Source organism: Watersipora subatra, chromosome 10 (genome assembly GCF_963576615.1).
Source record: "Watersipora subatra chromosome 10, tzWatSuba1.1, whole genome shotgun sequence".
In the NCBI taxonomy this organism is placed as follows: Eukaryota; Metazoa; Bryozoa; class Gymnolaemata; order Cheilostomatida; family Watersiporidae; genus Watersipora; species Watersipora subatra.
Window position 1 is genome coordinate 29,460,411 of NC_088717.1, and position 16,803 is coordinate 29,477,213.

Sequence of the window (16,803 nt, forward strand, 5' to 3'; positions counted from 1 at the left end):
TAGGCTAACATTAATTTTGCTTATCATGTTCCCTGGAAAGGTACGTGTGTCAAAAATACACTTAGTTCTGCTGCATTTAGCCGTATTGCACTAGGTGATCATCTACCTCAACCCTTTCACTGCCATCCATGTACCAATTTAGCTATCAGTCTACTGCCAGCCATTTTACCGAAAACTGCCAATTTTGCTTCATGATATGTATACAATTTTGTCAACTTCAAACTATCTAGAACACTTTTGTTTTACATTTTATTTTGCTAACATATTAACAAATAGTGCTATGCCAAAAATTGAAAGTATCTATACTTTGTGCAATGCTAGAGCTGTGTGAAGCTACAACGACAATCTACATTGTAGAGTCTACAATGTTCCTTTTACAAAACTATTACTTTCATCACCCACAGAGTCAGTGCTGCTACTTTAATTATCTGTATAATCACAAAAATGTAAATCTGAATTGGCTATAATGTCATCAACATAAGTAATTATCTGTTTTCTAACTCGGGATGTATTTACAAAACTTACACAGAAAATGTTCGTTTTTAAGTTGGAAATTCCCAAACAAAGGTTTCAAATTGCTTCGTTAATTTAGGCTAATTTTATAAAGAAATTTTGGGACAACGTTGTCAATACCATAAAAGCCCTAAAGATCGTTGGTTATGTTGTCAACAAATAATAAATTAAGTTAGTACGCAACTGCTGGGAAAGTCGCAAAAATGCGTCTATGGCAGTCGACCATAGAAAACGCATAAATGCATCTACGGCAGTGAGAGGGTTAATCTAAGCAGAAAACTTCTGAAACCATGAGGCATACACATTCGGAATCTGCCCAAAATAAAATAGTTATCAACATAAAAAAATATAACTTTTATCGTATTACAACTGTCATTTGCACGCAGGGATAATTGATGTTCGTCGAGAGAAATGACACTTAATTTGTTCAGTTTCTGACAATTTCATAAAATCTTGCTGACAGTTTAATTTATGACAAATCTAATGAAGGTGAAATAGATGCTATAGTTAACAGTTTTAATGTAATAGGTAAATAAATGATATATTTTATTGCTTTTTCTTATAGCATTAGTCAAAATGGACTATTGATACTTGGTTATTATTGCTTACTCTCCCTTGTACGCCTGTATATTCACCTACTCTGGCTGCCATGCCGATGGTTGGCATTCAGATAACAGATGAATGATTTGGCTCGAGAAGCTTTCATCACGAAAAAAATTCCAAATACCCAGTCAACAAAAACAAGAAATAGCGCCAATGCTGTGCTTAGAGTTGCCAAATACGTGACTCTTTGGAATCGCATAGCTGAAGAATGTTTAGATGTCTCAGTATCGACCATCGCCCTGTTTTTCTGGCACTGTCTCTGCCCAGTCATCCTTTGACAAGCTTCCAGTTGGCAGTGCTGATACCGGCTCGCATTATACGCATTAATTCTCCCTTTCATCTTCTCCTAATTTAAGCAAAACTCCTTTTAGGATTGAGAGAATGGACAGCCATTATTTGGCTCCAAGTTAAATGGTTGTTACACAGAAGGGGTAATCCTGCCAAATAGATTTGAACTAGTTTTGTGACTCCCGTATATCACTAATCACGGTCAAGGTTTTCGGTTATGTTAGTCACGTACACGTAGATACACCTTTTACCAAGCAATGTTCACGTAGAAACTCTTAGTTTTTTTTTATATTGTTACCAAATAAGACACTCCGAATTAAGTTGGCCAAGCAAGGCTACATTTGCACAAAACTATGATATAGCTCAGCCAAGTTTTACATGTAATTTATTAAGTGCATCAAGGCTGTCTATAGGCCAAAGCATCGCATGAATGAGTTTATGAGAATGGATGTTATTACTAAAGCTAGCTTGGAATGACAGAAAATATTTGTCTATTAGGAGTGCTTGAACAGAGAAGCTCTAAAATAATACAAAACCGTTCACATTTCATAACAATTGTTTACAAAAGAAATTGCGGGTGTCTACTAAAATATACCATGTCATTCCAAGCTTCATAGAGCCTGGTTTATTTGATTAATTGTCCAATGATTTTGTTTGCCGTTCTGTCTTTGGAGGACTTAGTGCTCTTTCTGGGGAACCTTAGAGATTAGCGACAGGTTCTTGTTTATGCCTCCTATGATACTACCAGATACCCATATGATACTACCAGATACTCCTATGATACTACCAGATACTCCTATGATACTACCAGATACTTCTATGATACTACCAGATACTCCTATGATACTACCAGATACTCATATGATACTACCAGATACTCCTATGATACTACTAGATACCCCCCTCTAATTTAGCTCTAAGAAGTAATCGCAAGCCGTCTCCAGTAAAGATTATCGATTGACTCTACCATTATCTGCTGCCATTAAACATATCACTTTATGGCATTGTAAAGGTTTACCATTTAATAAAGTATAACAGGATTTGATGCAAAATCCTTCATCAAATACAGATAATCACCAAGGGAATGCAAGTCTGAACGTCCTGGTCCATAAGTTTAAAAGCTTCCCACAACATTCTTCCTTCAAATGCGCTTTCTGACTGATTCTCTGCGTGTAATACTAAGCTTCTATGCAGCAATAGTGTAGTGACACAACTTCATATGTTTCGTATGTGGTGACACAATTCCATGTTTCATACGTACTTACGCAGTGACACTTCCCCCCTGTGTCATACGTAGTGACACATTCCCCTATGTGTCATTCTCATTCTGTTGTGATTCAGCGTCACTGTTTGTAAGCGAAACACCCGTGCGATGTGCCATTTTTGTGCCTTGGAGACTGCTGTAATAGACTGCTGTAGCGAGCAATGGCGTTGCACTTTTGAGTACTCGGTCTTACTTTTCTGTTCCTTCATATGCAAAAGTTTTGTTGTTGAAACTCTAATCTATTTGTTTTACTATGGATATATAGATATATGATTTGTTTTACTATGGATATATAGATATATGATTTGTTTTACTATGGATATATAGATATATGATTTGTTTTACTATGGATATATAGATATATGATTTGTTTTACTATGGATATATAGATATATGATTTGTTTTACTATGGATATATAGATATATGATTTGTTTTACTATGGATATATAGATATATGATTTGTTTTACTATGGATATATAGATATATGATTTGTTTTACTATGGATATATAGATATATGATTTGTTTTACTATGGATATATAGATATATGATTTGTTTTACTATGGATATATAGATATATGATTTGTTTTACTATGGATATATAGATATAGGATTTGTTTTACTATGGATATATAGATATATGATTTGTTTTACTATGGATATATAGATATATGATTTGTTTTACTATGGATATATAGATATATGATTTGTTTTACTATGGATATATAGATATATGATTTGTTTTACCATGGATATATAGATATATGATTTGTTTTACTATGGATATATAGATACATGGTTTGTTTTACTATGGATATATAGATATATGATTTGTTTTACTATGGATATATAGATACAGTCAAACATGGATAACTCGAACTTCACGGGACCGAGCAAAAGTGTTCGAATTATCAGAGCGTTCAAGTTATCAGAGCACTGTCACAAGTCCATGTATTTACTTATTTATTAGTAGATACATGTACATATGCAAACTATAATATAAATCAAAAGCACAAATGGCTTGTTTCAAATTAAATGCTTCTAATGTAAAGTTTAAAACGTTTTTATCAAAAAGTATAGAGATTTTTCTATCACTTGAGATTGGTTTGTTGTTTGAGGTGATGTTATTGCCAGGACGTTTTTTTAGATTGACATTGGCAAAACTTGATCGTTGTTGAAATGCTCAAAAGAAAAAACATCTTTTTCTTTTGAGCGTTTTACCCACGATCAATTTTGCCGATTTTTCTTGAAGTTTATGCAACTTCAAGAAAAAGTTACCAAAGAAAAATCCCTTACTTTACCTGGGATTCGTTAAGAGCAACACTCCGAGGCAGTTCAATTAAAAGTTTTACGAGGTTTAACGGTACATTGTATATCACTCACGCTTTTTGAATAGATACTTATTGAATGTACACACGTATTCTGAGTTTAGGTCAAACGATGAATAGTTTTTTTTAGTTAAGACAACGTATACGTTTAATAAAAACAATTTTTAAGACGTTTTAAACATTCAACATTCCGACGTTGATTCAACACGGAATCAACGTCGGAAAAATATTCGTCACGGGCTAGCCGGGTCACGCACTCAAGGATTTTCACCACGCACATACAAAACAACATGCTGTTTTTGTTTTGTATGTGCGTGGCGAAAATCCTTCTGCGCGTGAGCCGGCAAGCCCGTGCTATTAATCGTATAGCAGCATAAATCAAATTTGACCAAACCTTTAGAAAAGTCGTTGACAAAATTATTTTGCCGATGGTGGTAATAACAACGCTTATGAATTACGAAAAGATGAGGTTTAACTCTATGGCTTTGAATAAAGTGATTTTCTAAAGCGATAACAACCGTTTCGGTAGCCGTTGGGCAAAAAAACAGTTTGAATTAACAGTGTTGAGTTCGAGTTATCTATAGCAATTTATCATTACGTGGGAACGGACCAAAGGAAATGTTCGAATTAACCATGTGTTCGAGCTATCCGTGGACGAGTTATCCATGTTTGACTGTATATGATTTGTTTTACTATGGATATATAGATATATGATTTGTTTTACTATGGATATATAGATATATGATTTGTTTTACTATGGATATATAGATATATGATTTGTTTTACTATGGATATATAGATATATGATTTGTTTTACTATGGATATATAGATATGTGATTTGTTTTACTATGGATATATAGATATATGATTTGTTTTACTATGGATATATAGATATATGATTTGTTTTACTATGGATATATAGATATATGATTTGTTTTACTATGGATATATAGATATATGATTTGTTTTACTATGGATATATAGATATATGATTTGTTTTACTATGGATATATAGATATATGATTTGTTTTACTATGGATATATAGATATATGATTTGTTTACTATGGATATATAGATACATGGTTTGTTTTACTAAGGATATATAGATATATGATTTGTTTTACTATGGATATATAGATATATGCCATAAACTAAAAAAAATGGCAAAACAGAAGGCTGTATAGACCGACCCCGAAATCAAAATGTTCCTTGATCGTCCGATTACAGATTCTTAACATAAAGCGTCGCACAAGTCGGTTGCTCTGTCTCTCTCGACAGAAACCGTAGCCCATGTATGATCCATATTAACAGCTAGGTCTGTTGGCTGTAATAAACAACTGTAATGTCTGCCATCTGACAGACAAGTTCAGTGATCTGCTGACACCAGATATGTCAGCAGATCTTCCTCTTTATCAATACAGTAATTACTGTATCACCCACAATGTTGAAACAAGGATAACTCCTGGTTTAAAGATACTTCTAGGCAGGCTTACCCATCAAATACTCTTACCATCCTATAGATCTTTTGGGGATGAACTAGAGGGTTAGACTTGTAGAAATTCTAAAACCATGTAAGTCTAGTAAGTACATCAACTAGTATATGATGGTAGTGTCCATGAGGTCATTGTATGACTTGACCTTTCCACTCGATCTCTCTCCCACCGATCTGCAGCCTTAGTTGGCATTCCTATATCATTAAAAGAAGAAACATTAAAATTAATCTTTTTGCGAGGCTAGGATTATGCGGTCTGACTGATACTTGCTGCATAAAACCAAGTATGCCAGTGTGATAGCATACAGAAGTGCTGTGTCATGCTGAGGAATCCTCAAAGGTCTTAGCCGAGTCTGCTTTACAACATGGTCGTCAAGCCCAAGTACAAATATCAACATTTTGGTTATAATTTAGCAGGTTTGATATTTTTAATCTTAAAAATCATGAGTTGACGACCCCAATACGTGAATCACTTGGTCTTGTCATGTGTTTTCGTTATATTCAGAGCTGATGCAGACTGGAAAAGTTTTCACTAACAACAACTGTCAGGCGCTGCCACAAGTGTTCAATGTAACTGAATATACTTCTAGGAATGATTGATATTGATACGTTTTACTTGGTCCTGATTGGCTGGCTGACCCATGGATGTATGTTTGATACCTTTTACTTTGTCATGATTGGCTGGCTGACCCATATATGTATGTTTGATACCTTTTACTTGGTCCCGATTGGCTGGCTGTCCCATGGATGTATGTTTGATACCTTTTACTTCGATAAAACTCTAAGGACAAATGAGTTCATGTTCGCTGCTTCCGCTGTCTTTGGAGGAGCGTCAAAATGTGCAAGGGCTGAAAACCAGCGAAATACTAAGACACCAGAGATGAATTTTTTGCAGTTATTGCTGCAGTTATTGCTGACATTGATGTTCTCGCGTAATCTTTACTTTCTGTACCTGAGATTGCTCAAGAAGCTGATTTTGGGTTGCGAAATGGTTATGAAAAATATATCGTCTGTGCGCTCCCAGCCAGCCTTGTTATTTGGATCTGCTATCCCCCAGCCATGACCCACTGACATGTGGCATGCTGTTAGCTCCTGGTCTATCTAATTCAATATGCAAATTAATTTACCATTTTCTAATTTTCCATTGTTTTACAAATCAGTTATTCATAAAAATGTTGTCTTAGACAAATAACTGGCCCACCCGAATCCGTCACCTAATTTCAGATTTCCATAGGTATTTAGACATCCTGCCTCTTGCTTATTATTCTATTTTAAGCATTTCTACCACAGTTCCGTAAAAGTGCTTCTCAGCACCCATGTGACCATGTTGACACCCATGTGACCCTAGCTTGATGTTGTTAACAAGGTCAAAGTACTTCTATAAATCTGCTCTTCCTATTAATGGCATCACAGCAAACTTATATTTGCCAAGCAGAAAATTGAGCGCAGAGAGATGAAGGGGGGGGGGGGGCGAGGGTGTTGATCAACGACTGTCGTAGTAGGTAGTATTTTTTAGTCTTGTTGCTATCAGAGAGTATGTCATCATAACTAGCTTATATTTAAAAAGTTTCCCTGGACGAATATTTATTTCAGCAGCGAGATCTCAACAAACTAATGGTTCAATCGACTTCAAAATTTTTAATTCAAAAGATAATGTATTACACATGAAGCGACCCAAATTTTGTAATTGTACTTAAAGTGAAAATGCGGAGAAACAAAGCGAAACTACCCAGCCGAGTTTACGCAGGCATGGGATGAGGAGAGAAAACAACTCCCCGAATGATCTCAGTCAAATTGTTGGCATTAATACTGTTTGGCGCTACTTTCAATTGATATTGGTAAGAACTACTTGTGTTGCCAGCTGACATCAATACTATTTACACAGACGGCTCTTACACACCCGCTACATTACTATAATTGTATACTGTTGGTTGGGCTGCCTATGTAGTGCCTATGTAGTGCTTATGTAGTGCCTATGTAGTGCTGAGTTGGCTTTAATTTTAACATGTTTTTTGTAGAATGCAGCTCGCCCCGTTCACTGGTCTACTCTAATGGCAGTCATGGAGGAGCTTTCATTCAGTAAGTAGGTCTATGACAGTAAGGTAGACATGTAGATAACAAGTTTGCCTTCATGCAAGGTAAATAACTCCAAGCTGTGAATCTCTTGCGCTATCACTCTTCGGTCAGGCCTAGTTTCCACTACCTTTTAGTTTGATCTAGAAACAGTTATCAGACATAAAAGGCAGTTAGCCGAGCTTAACAAAATGATCAAGAGCAAGTATTTTGAGGGATTCAATCTTGCTGTGTATTACTTGAAGTGGGGCCCATTATTAACCGTGTATCACTTGAAGTGGGGCCCATTATTAACCGTGTATCACTTGAAGTGAGGCCCATTATTAACCGTGTATCACTTGAAGTGGGCCCATTATTAACCGTGTATCACTTGAAGCGGGGCCCATTATTGACTGTGTATCACTTGAAGTGGGGCCCATTATTAACCGTGTATCACTTGAAGTGGTCCCATTATTAACCGCGTATCACTTGAAGTGGGGCCCATTATTAACCGTGTATCACTTGAAGTGGGGCCCATTATTAACCGTGTATCACTTGAAGTGGGGCCCATTATTAACTGTGTATCACTTGTATTATTAACAAATAGACAGCAGTTGGGAAATGGAGCAACAAGTGCATTCAGTAACTACAGACCATCCAATCCAAGTCACCAAAAAACCTTGCCTTATCAACATACTAACATAGTTCCTGTTGTTTCTTGTTTGATTTTAGCCCAATTATATAATGAAAAATAGGTGAAACCATTAGCTAATAGTAAATTCTCCAATCAACTTTGAGCATTGGTCACTCCTGATCAAACCACATGCCAGACTTTGGCTGTTTTTCCTAACCAGAGTTTTTAATATAAAAATCTTTGGTTCAGTTAGAAAGTGAACATCTTTTCAGACTGTCTTTAACAAAATCAGATATGGACACATTTCATACGCTTGGTCAGCAAAGTTATTCTGAAAAGACAACTCCAGATGACTATGATAGTGCGCTTCTATTCTATCAATGTAATATATCATTGTATACTAGCACTCTGGCAGTCAGATGTGCCATGACGGATTGTCAGGTGGGCCGTGACAGATATTCAGATGTGCCGTGACAGATGGTCAGGTGTGACATGACAGATGGTCAGGTGTGCTGTGACAGATGGTCAGGTGTGCCGTGACCGATAGTCAGGTGTGCCGTGACAGATAGTCAGGTGTGCCATAAAAGATGGTCAGGTGTGCCGTGACCGATAGTCAGGTGTGCCGTGACAGATGATCAGGTGTGCCGTGACAGATAGTCAGGTGTGCCATGACAGATAGTCAGGTGTGCCGTGACAGATAGTCAGGTGTGATTACCTAGAAGGAAATGATTAGTGCTAAAGTGGTAGCTTGTTGTGTTGCAAAATCAAATAGTGGGCGTTCAAATGCTGTACAATGTAATCTTTTTCATCCTCCAAAACGAGCTTCAGATAAATGGACAGACAGATAGACAGAGTAAAAATTATACACTATTTACTTGCTAATTATGTTATATTTAAATATATATCATGTTTTACTCTCTGTCTTGTTTTATAAAACCTGTAGAGTTTTAATTAACCATCAATATAAGATACAGTGTAGGTCTTATCATGATTGTGGTTCTATAAAGTACTATGTACAATGTAAGTACATGTCATACATGGAAGCTTATTTTGGTGCCTTTGCAAAACCTCTCGGCGAGTTCTCACATGATTCTATTACAGTCTTATGTTGTAATAACAATAATGCACTGCAAGTTTTTTTATTTTAGAGCTTCACGATTTTCAAAAATCATAAAGCTTGCAACTTTTATAAATCAATTGATGAATTGATGAATTGCCATTACTAGATTATATCGTTCATCTGATCGGCAATATTTCTTTAAAAGGTGGCGATTTTCAAATAATCTACCTTTCAAATAATCTACCTTTCAAATAATCTACCTTTAAAATAATCTACCTTTCAAATAATCTACCTTTCAAATAATCTACCTTTCAAATAATCTACCTTTCAAATAATCTACCTTTCAAATAATCTACCTTTAAAATAGTCTACCTTTCAAATAATCTACCTTTCAAATAATCTACCTTTCAAATAATCTACCTTTCAAATAATCTACCTTTCAAATAATCTACCTTTAAAATAATCTACCTTTCAAATAATCTACCTTTCAAATAATCTACCTTTCAAATAATCTACCTTTAAAATAGTCTACCTTTCAAATAATCTACCTTTCAAATCTCTACCAAACATTTAAATCACCATATCGTGAAGCTCTAATCGGGACTTGCATTACCTCTCATTACCTCTCATTACCTCTCTTTACCTCTCATTACCTCTCTTTACCTCTCATTACCTCTCATTACCTCTCTTTACCTCTCTTTACCTCTCTTTACCTCTCATTACCTCTCTTTACCTCTCATTACCTCTCTTTACCTCTCATTACCTCTCTTTAACTCTCATTACCTCTCATTACCTCTCTTTACCTCTCATTACCTCTCTTTACCTCTCTTTACCTCTCATTACCTCTCATTACCTCTCTTTACCTCTCATTACCTCTCTTTACCTCTCATTACCTCTCTTTAACTCTCATTACCTCTCATTACCTCTCTTTACCTCTCTTTACCTCTCTTTACCTCTCATTACCTCTCATTGCCTCTCTTTACCTCTCATTACCTCTCATTACCTCTCATTACCTCTCACTACCTCTCACTACCTCTCATTACCTCTCATTACCTCTCTTTACCTCTCATTACCTCTCTTTACCTCTCATTACCTCTCTTTAACTCTCATTACCTCTCATTACCTCTCTTTACCTCTCATTACCTCTCTTTACCTCTCATTACCTCTCATTACCTCTCTTTACCTCTCATTACCTCTCTTTACCTCTCATTACCTCTCATTACCTCTCATTACCTCTCATTACCTCTCATTACCTCTCATTGCCTCTCATTACCTCTCTTTACCTCTCATTACCTCTCATTACCTCTCTTTACCTCTCATTACCTCTCTTTACCTCTCATTACCTCTCTTTACCTCTCATTACCTCTCTTTACCTCTCATTACCTCTCTTTAACTCTCATTACCTCTCATTACCTCTCTTTACCTCTCATTACCTCTCTTTACCTCTCTTTACCTCTCATTACCTCTCTTTGCCTCTCATTACCTCTCATTACCTCTCATTACCTCTCTTTACCTCTCATTACCTCTCTTTACCTCTCATTACCTCTCATTACCTCTCTTGTCACATTTCTACAGCAATTTGTTGTTTTTAGCTCCCTAAATGAGCCGTACTGCAATAGCCTGCTATCCAATCAGCCAGCTAGTATGTACCCATTGCATGGGCTCTCCGCAGGCTCATATGACCGCCTGAGTTCCCCTAGCCAACTTAGTGAAGACGAAGAGAGTAAAAGGCCGAGGAGGCAGCATGTTTGCGATTTTCCAGACTGCCAAAAAGTATATACAAAAAGTTCACATTTAAAAGCTCACAGGAGAACACACACAGGTTCGTAGCAGTCGTCGCTCTCTACAGTTTTTTCTTCTATAGATGCAAGGTATGCCTTTGCATCGTCACGAACCATTCTTACTATGTATGTTAGCCTTTGCATCGTCACACGCCATTCTTACTAGGTATGCTAGCCTTTGCATCATCATGCGCCATTCTTACTAGGTACGTTAGCCTTTGCATCGTCACGCGCCAGTCTTACTAGGAATTCTTGAGCTATCTAGCTAATAAGAAAACAGTTTGGTTTGAAATGATTATTGCCATAATCATTATTAACGTAATATATAATTTAGCTATTACAATTTTGTAAAATTCATTTGTTGTAATGTTATAGGTAGTTAGACATACTTAAAATCGTTATCATTATTTTTTGTTTATTAAATGGAATGCAATGTCATCGTATAAGAATATTTACTCTTGCGTATGCTGCTTTATGAGTTACTATAATATGGAAAGGTTTAACTACAATCCTTAAATAATTCAGTCCACAAATCTGTGCTTTTATGATCCGAAATTAAAATGTTTCCTTTTTGTTCTGGCTCTGTTTCTCTGGCGCAGTTAATCCACAAGTTGGTGCCATCCGCAAGTTGGTGCTATCCGCAAATTGGTGCCATCCACAAGTTGGTGCTATCCACAAGTTGGTGCCATCCACAAGTTGGTGCCATCCGCAAGTTGGTGCCATCCGCAAGTTGGTGCCATCCGCAAGTTGGTGCCATCCGCAAGTTGGTGCCATCCGCAAGTTGGTGCCATCCGCAAGTTGGTGCCATCCGCAAGTTGGTGCCATCCGCAAGTTGGTGCCATCCGCAAGTTGGTGCCATCCGCAAGTTGGTGCCATCCGCAAGTTGGTGCCATCCGCAAGTTGGTGCCATCCGCAAGTTGGTGCCATCCGCAAGTTGGTGCTATCCGCAAGATGGAAACAGAAAATGTCCGCAAGTCAAAGAGTTTTGTTAGTCGCAACTTTTTATCGAATGTTTCCTGCTTGTCGATGAGGGAAATGACACTTGGGATTGAAGTGCAAGAAACTATTCAAACTGTACAAACTATTTCATTTTCAACCTTTCCCACCCTTCAGTCATTCTTGTTTCGATTTGAGCTTTTCGAATGTGCCGCTATGACGTCTGATTTAAAATTCCATATATTTTTCAACAAAGCGCCCCGTTAATCTACAACATGCAAATGTCCAATGAAACGCTCATCACACGGTAACTCAACGTGTGCACAACTACAAATCCGTGTCATCCTCGTCATGGTAGTCATGGTAACAGTGTTTTTAGTTTTGTGTTATTTTTTTATTTTTAACCAGCTTATGCAGTTTAACAGTCATGCTGCAATTACAGGTGAGAAGCCGTATTCTTGTTCGTGGGAAGACTGCCAGTGGAAGTTTGCACGGAGTGACGAGCTAACGAGACATTACCGTAAGCACACGGGAGATAAACCGTTTAGATGCAACTTCTGTGATCGGAGGTTCTCACGCAGTGACCACTTGTCTCTCCATATGAAGCGACATCAAGCAGTCTGAGTTGCGTTCGCTCACTTTTTTACTAGATCTATTCGGTGTAATTCATAAAATTATCATTCTAAATATTACATAATCACTTTGCTATATTTTACAATGCAATCAGTTTCGTACGTTCTAACTCCTTGCCTAAACCGCTCAGTGTAGCTAAAATATCTCTCAACTTCCCAGCGTATTTAATTGATGTGAGGCAACTCCATCATTGTTGTATTTTGACACTTCGGACTGGAAGGTCACAATTTTAGCTTGAGCTAAGTGAAAGTATATTCTTATTGCGCACAATTAACCAATCGGCCATCTGCCTCCAATTTTGAATCACCATATTGTATCGCTAACAAAAGTAGGTATAACATAGAAACGATGGTTTTTAGTGTCGGAACCAGCTCTACTATGTATAGTGTTGGTACCAGCTCTACTATGTATAGTGTTGGTACCAGCTCCACTATGTATGGTGAAAATGTAATGGTGGCTGATGGATCTCCCTGTACAATTTGTATATGCTTGTCACGGGTTCTGTGTTGGTTGTGAATGCAACTGTTTTTCAGGGAATCTGGTACATTTTGCTGTAAAGTTACACAATTTCCTTATTTTATTACTGAAATCATTGAGTTTCTGTTGATCTCTACAATTCTATGTAATTGGACATGCCGGTCTGCTTGTCCGGCATTGACATCTAGGTGCTAGTCTGTCTTTGTTTAATAAACAAATATATATGTACATTATATTATAAACCATGCAGTATTATCTCTATTTCTTCAAAAGGCAGAATGATTACATAGATTCATTTTTCTATTGCTGATCAAATGCTGATGCCCGTGGTGCGATCTCTCAAGTCTTGAACAGAACCATCACTGTGATATACTTGGACCATATCTCTGCGCTATTAGCTTGTTGACTCTCATAAAACAACACTTCTCACTGGTGTCTATTGGCATTTGGCACCTGGGCTTCTCCATCGCTGCGTTTCCAGGTTTAGAGTTGCTTCCACTATGAATTATTGAAATGGTAAAATCCAAACACATTCGACGCCATTTCGCTTGGCTAACTTGTGCAAAGGTATTCGCTGTGAGAGTACTTCGACGTCGTAAAAACACTCACTGCTGATGGATACGAAACACTCACTGCTGATGGATACGAAACACTCACTGCTGATGGATACGAAACACTCACTGCTGATGGATACGAAACACTCACTGCTGATGGATACGAAACACTCACTGCTGATGGATACGAAACACTCACTGCTGATGGATACGAAACACTCACTGCTGATGGATACGAAACACTCACTGCTGATGGATACGAAACACTCACTGCTGATGGATACGAAACACTCACTGCTGATGGATACGAAACACTCACTGCTGATGGATACGAAACACTCACTGCTGATGGATACACATTGCTATGAGGCATCCTAGTTTAGTGCAACTAGTTGAATAAGCATCAATTGAAAAGTGACTGTAACCCAAAAATGAGTCTATAACAAAATTTTGGAAAGATCTATATAATGCAGCTGCAAACGTTGAAATGGGTGAGAATATGTCCGTCAACAGCGGACAACTCTGAACCATTCACAGTGTGGAAACGCAGTAACAATATGAACAGCGCTGACAGACTGACCTAGATTAAAGGCAGCTTGTCTTGGTAAATGCTCTCAGCGATCATCTGAGAGACAAAATTGTAACCTAAATGCATTGTTGGTCAGTCATTTTTTGGAATAAGTAAGCATACATGTGCATAAGTAAGCTTACGTGTGAATAAGTAAGCATACATGCGCTTAAGTAAGCATACATGTGAATAAGTAAGCATATATGTGCGTAAGTAAGCATACATGTGCGTAAGTAAGCATACATGTGCATAAGTAAGCATACATGTGGTCTTCAATTTCTTCTCTCCAATCTCCGTCTATCTTTAAACATAATATGCCACAGATTCATCTGCTACGTTATACAAGGTGAAAAAATTCAAAGAATGAAGTAAAGTGCTTAATAAATTTGTTATGTTAAATCAAGGTTGTTATTGTTCTATCAGACAGATATGAAATGCAAAAAAAATATTCTGATTTCTCAGTCCAAATGTAGCGGATGTAGTTCACTTGATTTTTGCTGAGCGTGCAATTCTCTGTCTTGGTAATCAAATAAAATCGATAAATATAAGACGTTAGCATGCTGTGTTATAGTAAAAGTTGGAGTGACTGTACAAGTACATTTATATAGTCAGAGATTAGCGCAAGCTTTTTCAGGAGGATTTTTTCTCCTAATTTATTTCAACAAAACACCTTTCTCATGATATGAAATTTAATAGTTGTAATTGTTTGAAAAAGTTTGAAAACCTTTACAGTTGTTTTCTTTTTATTCTTAATTCACTTGAACTGCGCAAAAATATTTTCTCATGATACGAAGTTCAAAAGTTAGAATGGTAAATGTTGTATACGGTATGTTAAATATAAAAAATAATTTCTGTTCAAAGACTTTGTTATTACCCGGGCAACGCCGGGTAATAACAAAGTCTTTGAACAGAGCATGAGTATATATATACTCATGCTACAGACAGTACTGTTTCGACTATTGAAGCCTCATCAGTGCAGCTTAGAGTTCGGGCAAGGGACACAAATTCCATTACCAATGAGAGTGGACTTTCTGCCATGAAACAACTAAGTTGCCTCACAGACTTTAAGAAGGCCAATGTGTTGACACCAGAGTGCTTAAATCACAAAAGTGATGAGCTTTTCACAAAGGCTAGCTAATAGTGCCGCACCTCTCACAGAGTGCTCAACCAAACCGAAGTGAGAGAGCATATACTCATATGTATATGTGTATATGCTCCCTCATATATATATATATATATATATATATATATATACATGTATATACATATATATATGCATGTATATATATGTATATATATAAAATTTATATACATATTTTATATATATACATACATGTATACCCTAGGACACTTATATTTCGCTAGTATTTAGTTTCGTGAGTAGCACAGAGTAAAATTTTGCTGCAACTTAATTTCGCGGCTCTAATGAGTGCGAAAATATAGAGATGTGAAAATAAATGCAGTGGAAAAAACAGATTACATTCCTCAGGTCCAGTTTGCTAATAAGAAAAAAATTCAATTTGGGACTAGTTCGTATTTGTAAACCACAGGTTGAAATGTGTGGGTGAGATCGACAATTCAATTTGATCACTTGCTGCCATTTGGTTTCATAGACTATCAATGACGTCTAGGTCCCTCCCGCCGTGACTTTCACACTCGAATCCCAAGAAGAAGAAAATAGATAGGTAACAACCAACTTCACAACCAAAACTGTATAACCCTCACGCTGCCATAAACGCATTTATGCGTTTTCTAGGGGCCACTGCCATAAACACATTTTTGGACTTTATCAGCAATTGCGTGGTAACCTGGTTTTATTATTTGTTGACCACATAACTCACGGTCTTTAAGAGTTTTATGAAATTGACTGTGTTGTCCGAAGATTTCTCTCTAAAATCAGCCTAAAACAACGAAGCAATTTTAAACTTTTCTTTGAGAACTTCTAATCTAAAAACGAACATTTTTCTGTGAGTTCATTAACTACCCCGCGTGAGCCATAAAACAGGTAATTACCGTAGTTGTTGATGACATAATAGCCAATTTAGATTTTCGTGATTATACAGATAATTAAAGTAGAACTTGAAAAAATATTGTATACATATCATGAAGCAATATCGGCAATTTCGGTAAAATGGCTGGCACTAAGCCGGTAGCGAATTTGTACATGGTTGGCAGTGAAAGAGATAATGTGGTTGGACCTGATGAGGGTTGATATTGTTTTTGGTTGGTAATAAAATTCATCACTGCAATAATTATTCTTCAATTTTATGACTTCACCTACCAGACATTCATCTTCATTAGTTACAAATTCGGTGACTAAACTGATATAATCTTAATTTGCTTTGCCATGCTGCTCAGTCGGTGTATTAGCTATAATGAGTTTACCAGAAACTTCCCATTGATCCCAACCACAGACGAAAATTGCCTGCATTTCTAATATGACGATTTTATTGTGGATATAAATGAACAAAGCTATTTAACTTCGCCCGTTTTCGCTCGTTCATTATGATAGTTTAGTTTCGCTCATTAAATTTTCGCGAGAGGATGACACCGCGAAAACGCGAAAGTTAGATGCCGCGAATGCATAAGTGTCCTAGGGTATATATATATATAAGTT

General features: G+C 36.8%; 2 protein-coding genes across 4 annotated transcripts in view; both read left to right on the forward strand.

Moving 5' to 3' along the window:
- The window catches only part of LOC137405884 (Krueppel-like factor 6), a 118,132-nt gene extending 104,826 nt beyond the window's left edge, over window positions 1–13,306 (forward strand). For all 3 annotated transcript variants that reach the window (XM_068092324.1, XM_068092325.1, XM_068092326.1), the window contains 3 exons: window positions 7,510–7,570; window positions 10,830–11,059; window positions 12,397–13,306. In XM_068092324.1, the coding sequence (XP_067948425.1) occupies window positions 7,510–7,570; window positions 10,830–11,059; window positions 12,397–12,578 (473 nt within the window). In that variant the 3' untranslated portion in view covers window positions 12,579–13,306. The remainder of the gene's footprint in view (window positions 1–7,509; window positions 7,571–10,829; window positions 11,060–12,396) is intronic.
- Window positions 13,220–13,986, forward strand: LOC137406948 (ice nucleation protein-like). Its single transcript, XM_068093550.1, has 2 exons — window positions 13,220–13,225; window positions 13,648–13,986. The coding sequence occupies exons 1-2, from the start codon at window positions 13,220–13,222 to the stop codon at window positions 13,984–13,986; spliced, it is 345 nt and encodes a 114-aa protein (XP_067949651.1).
- Window positions 13,987–16,803: the final 2,817 nt, after the last annotated feature.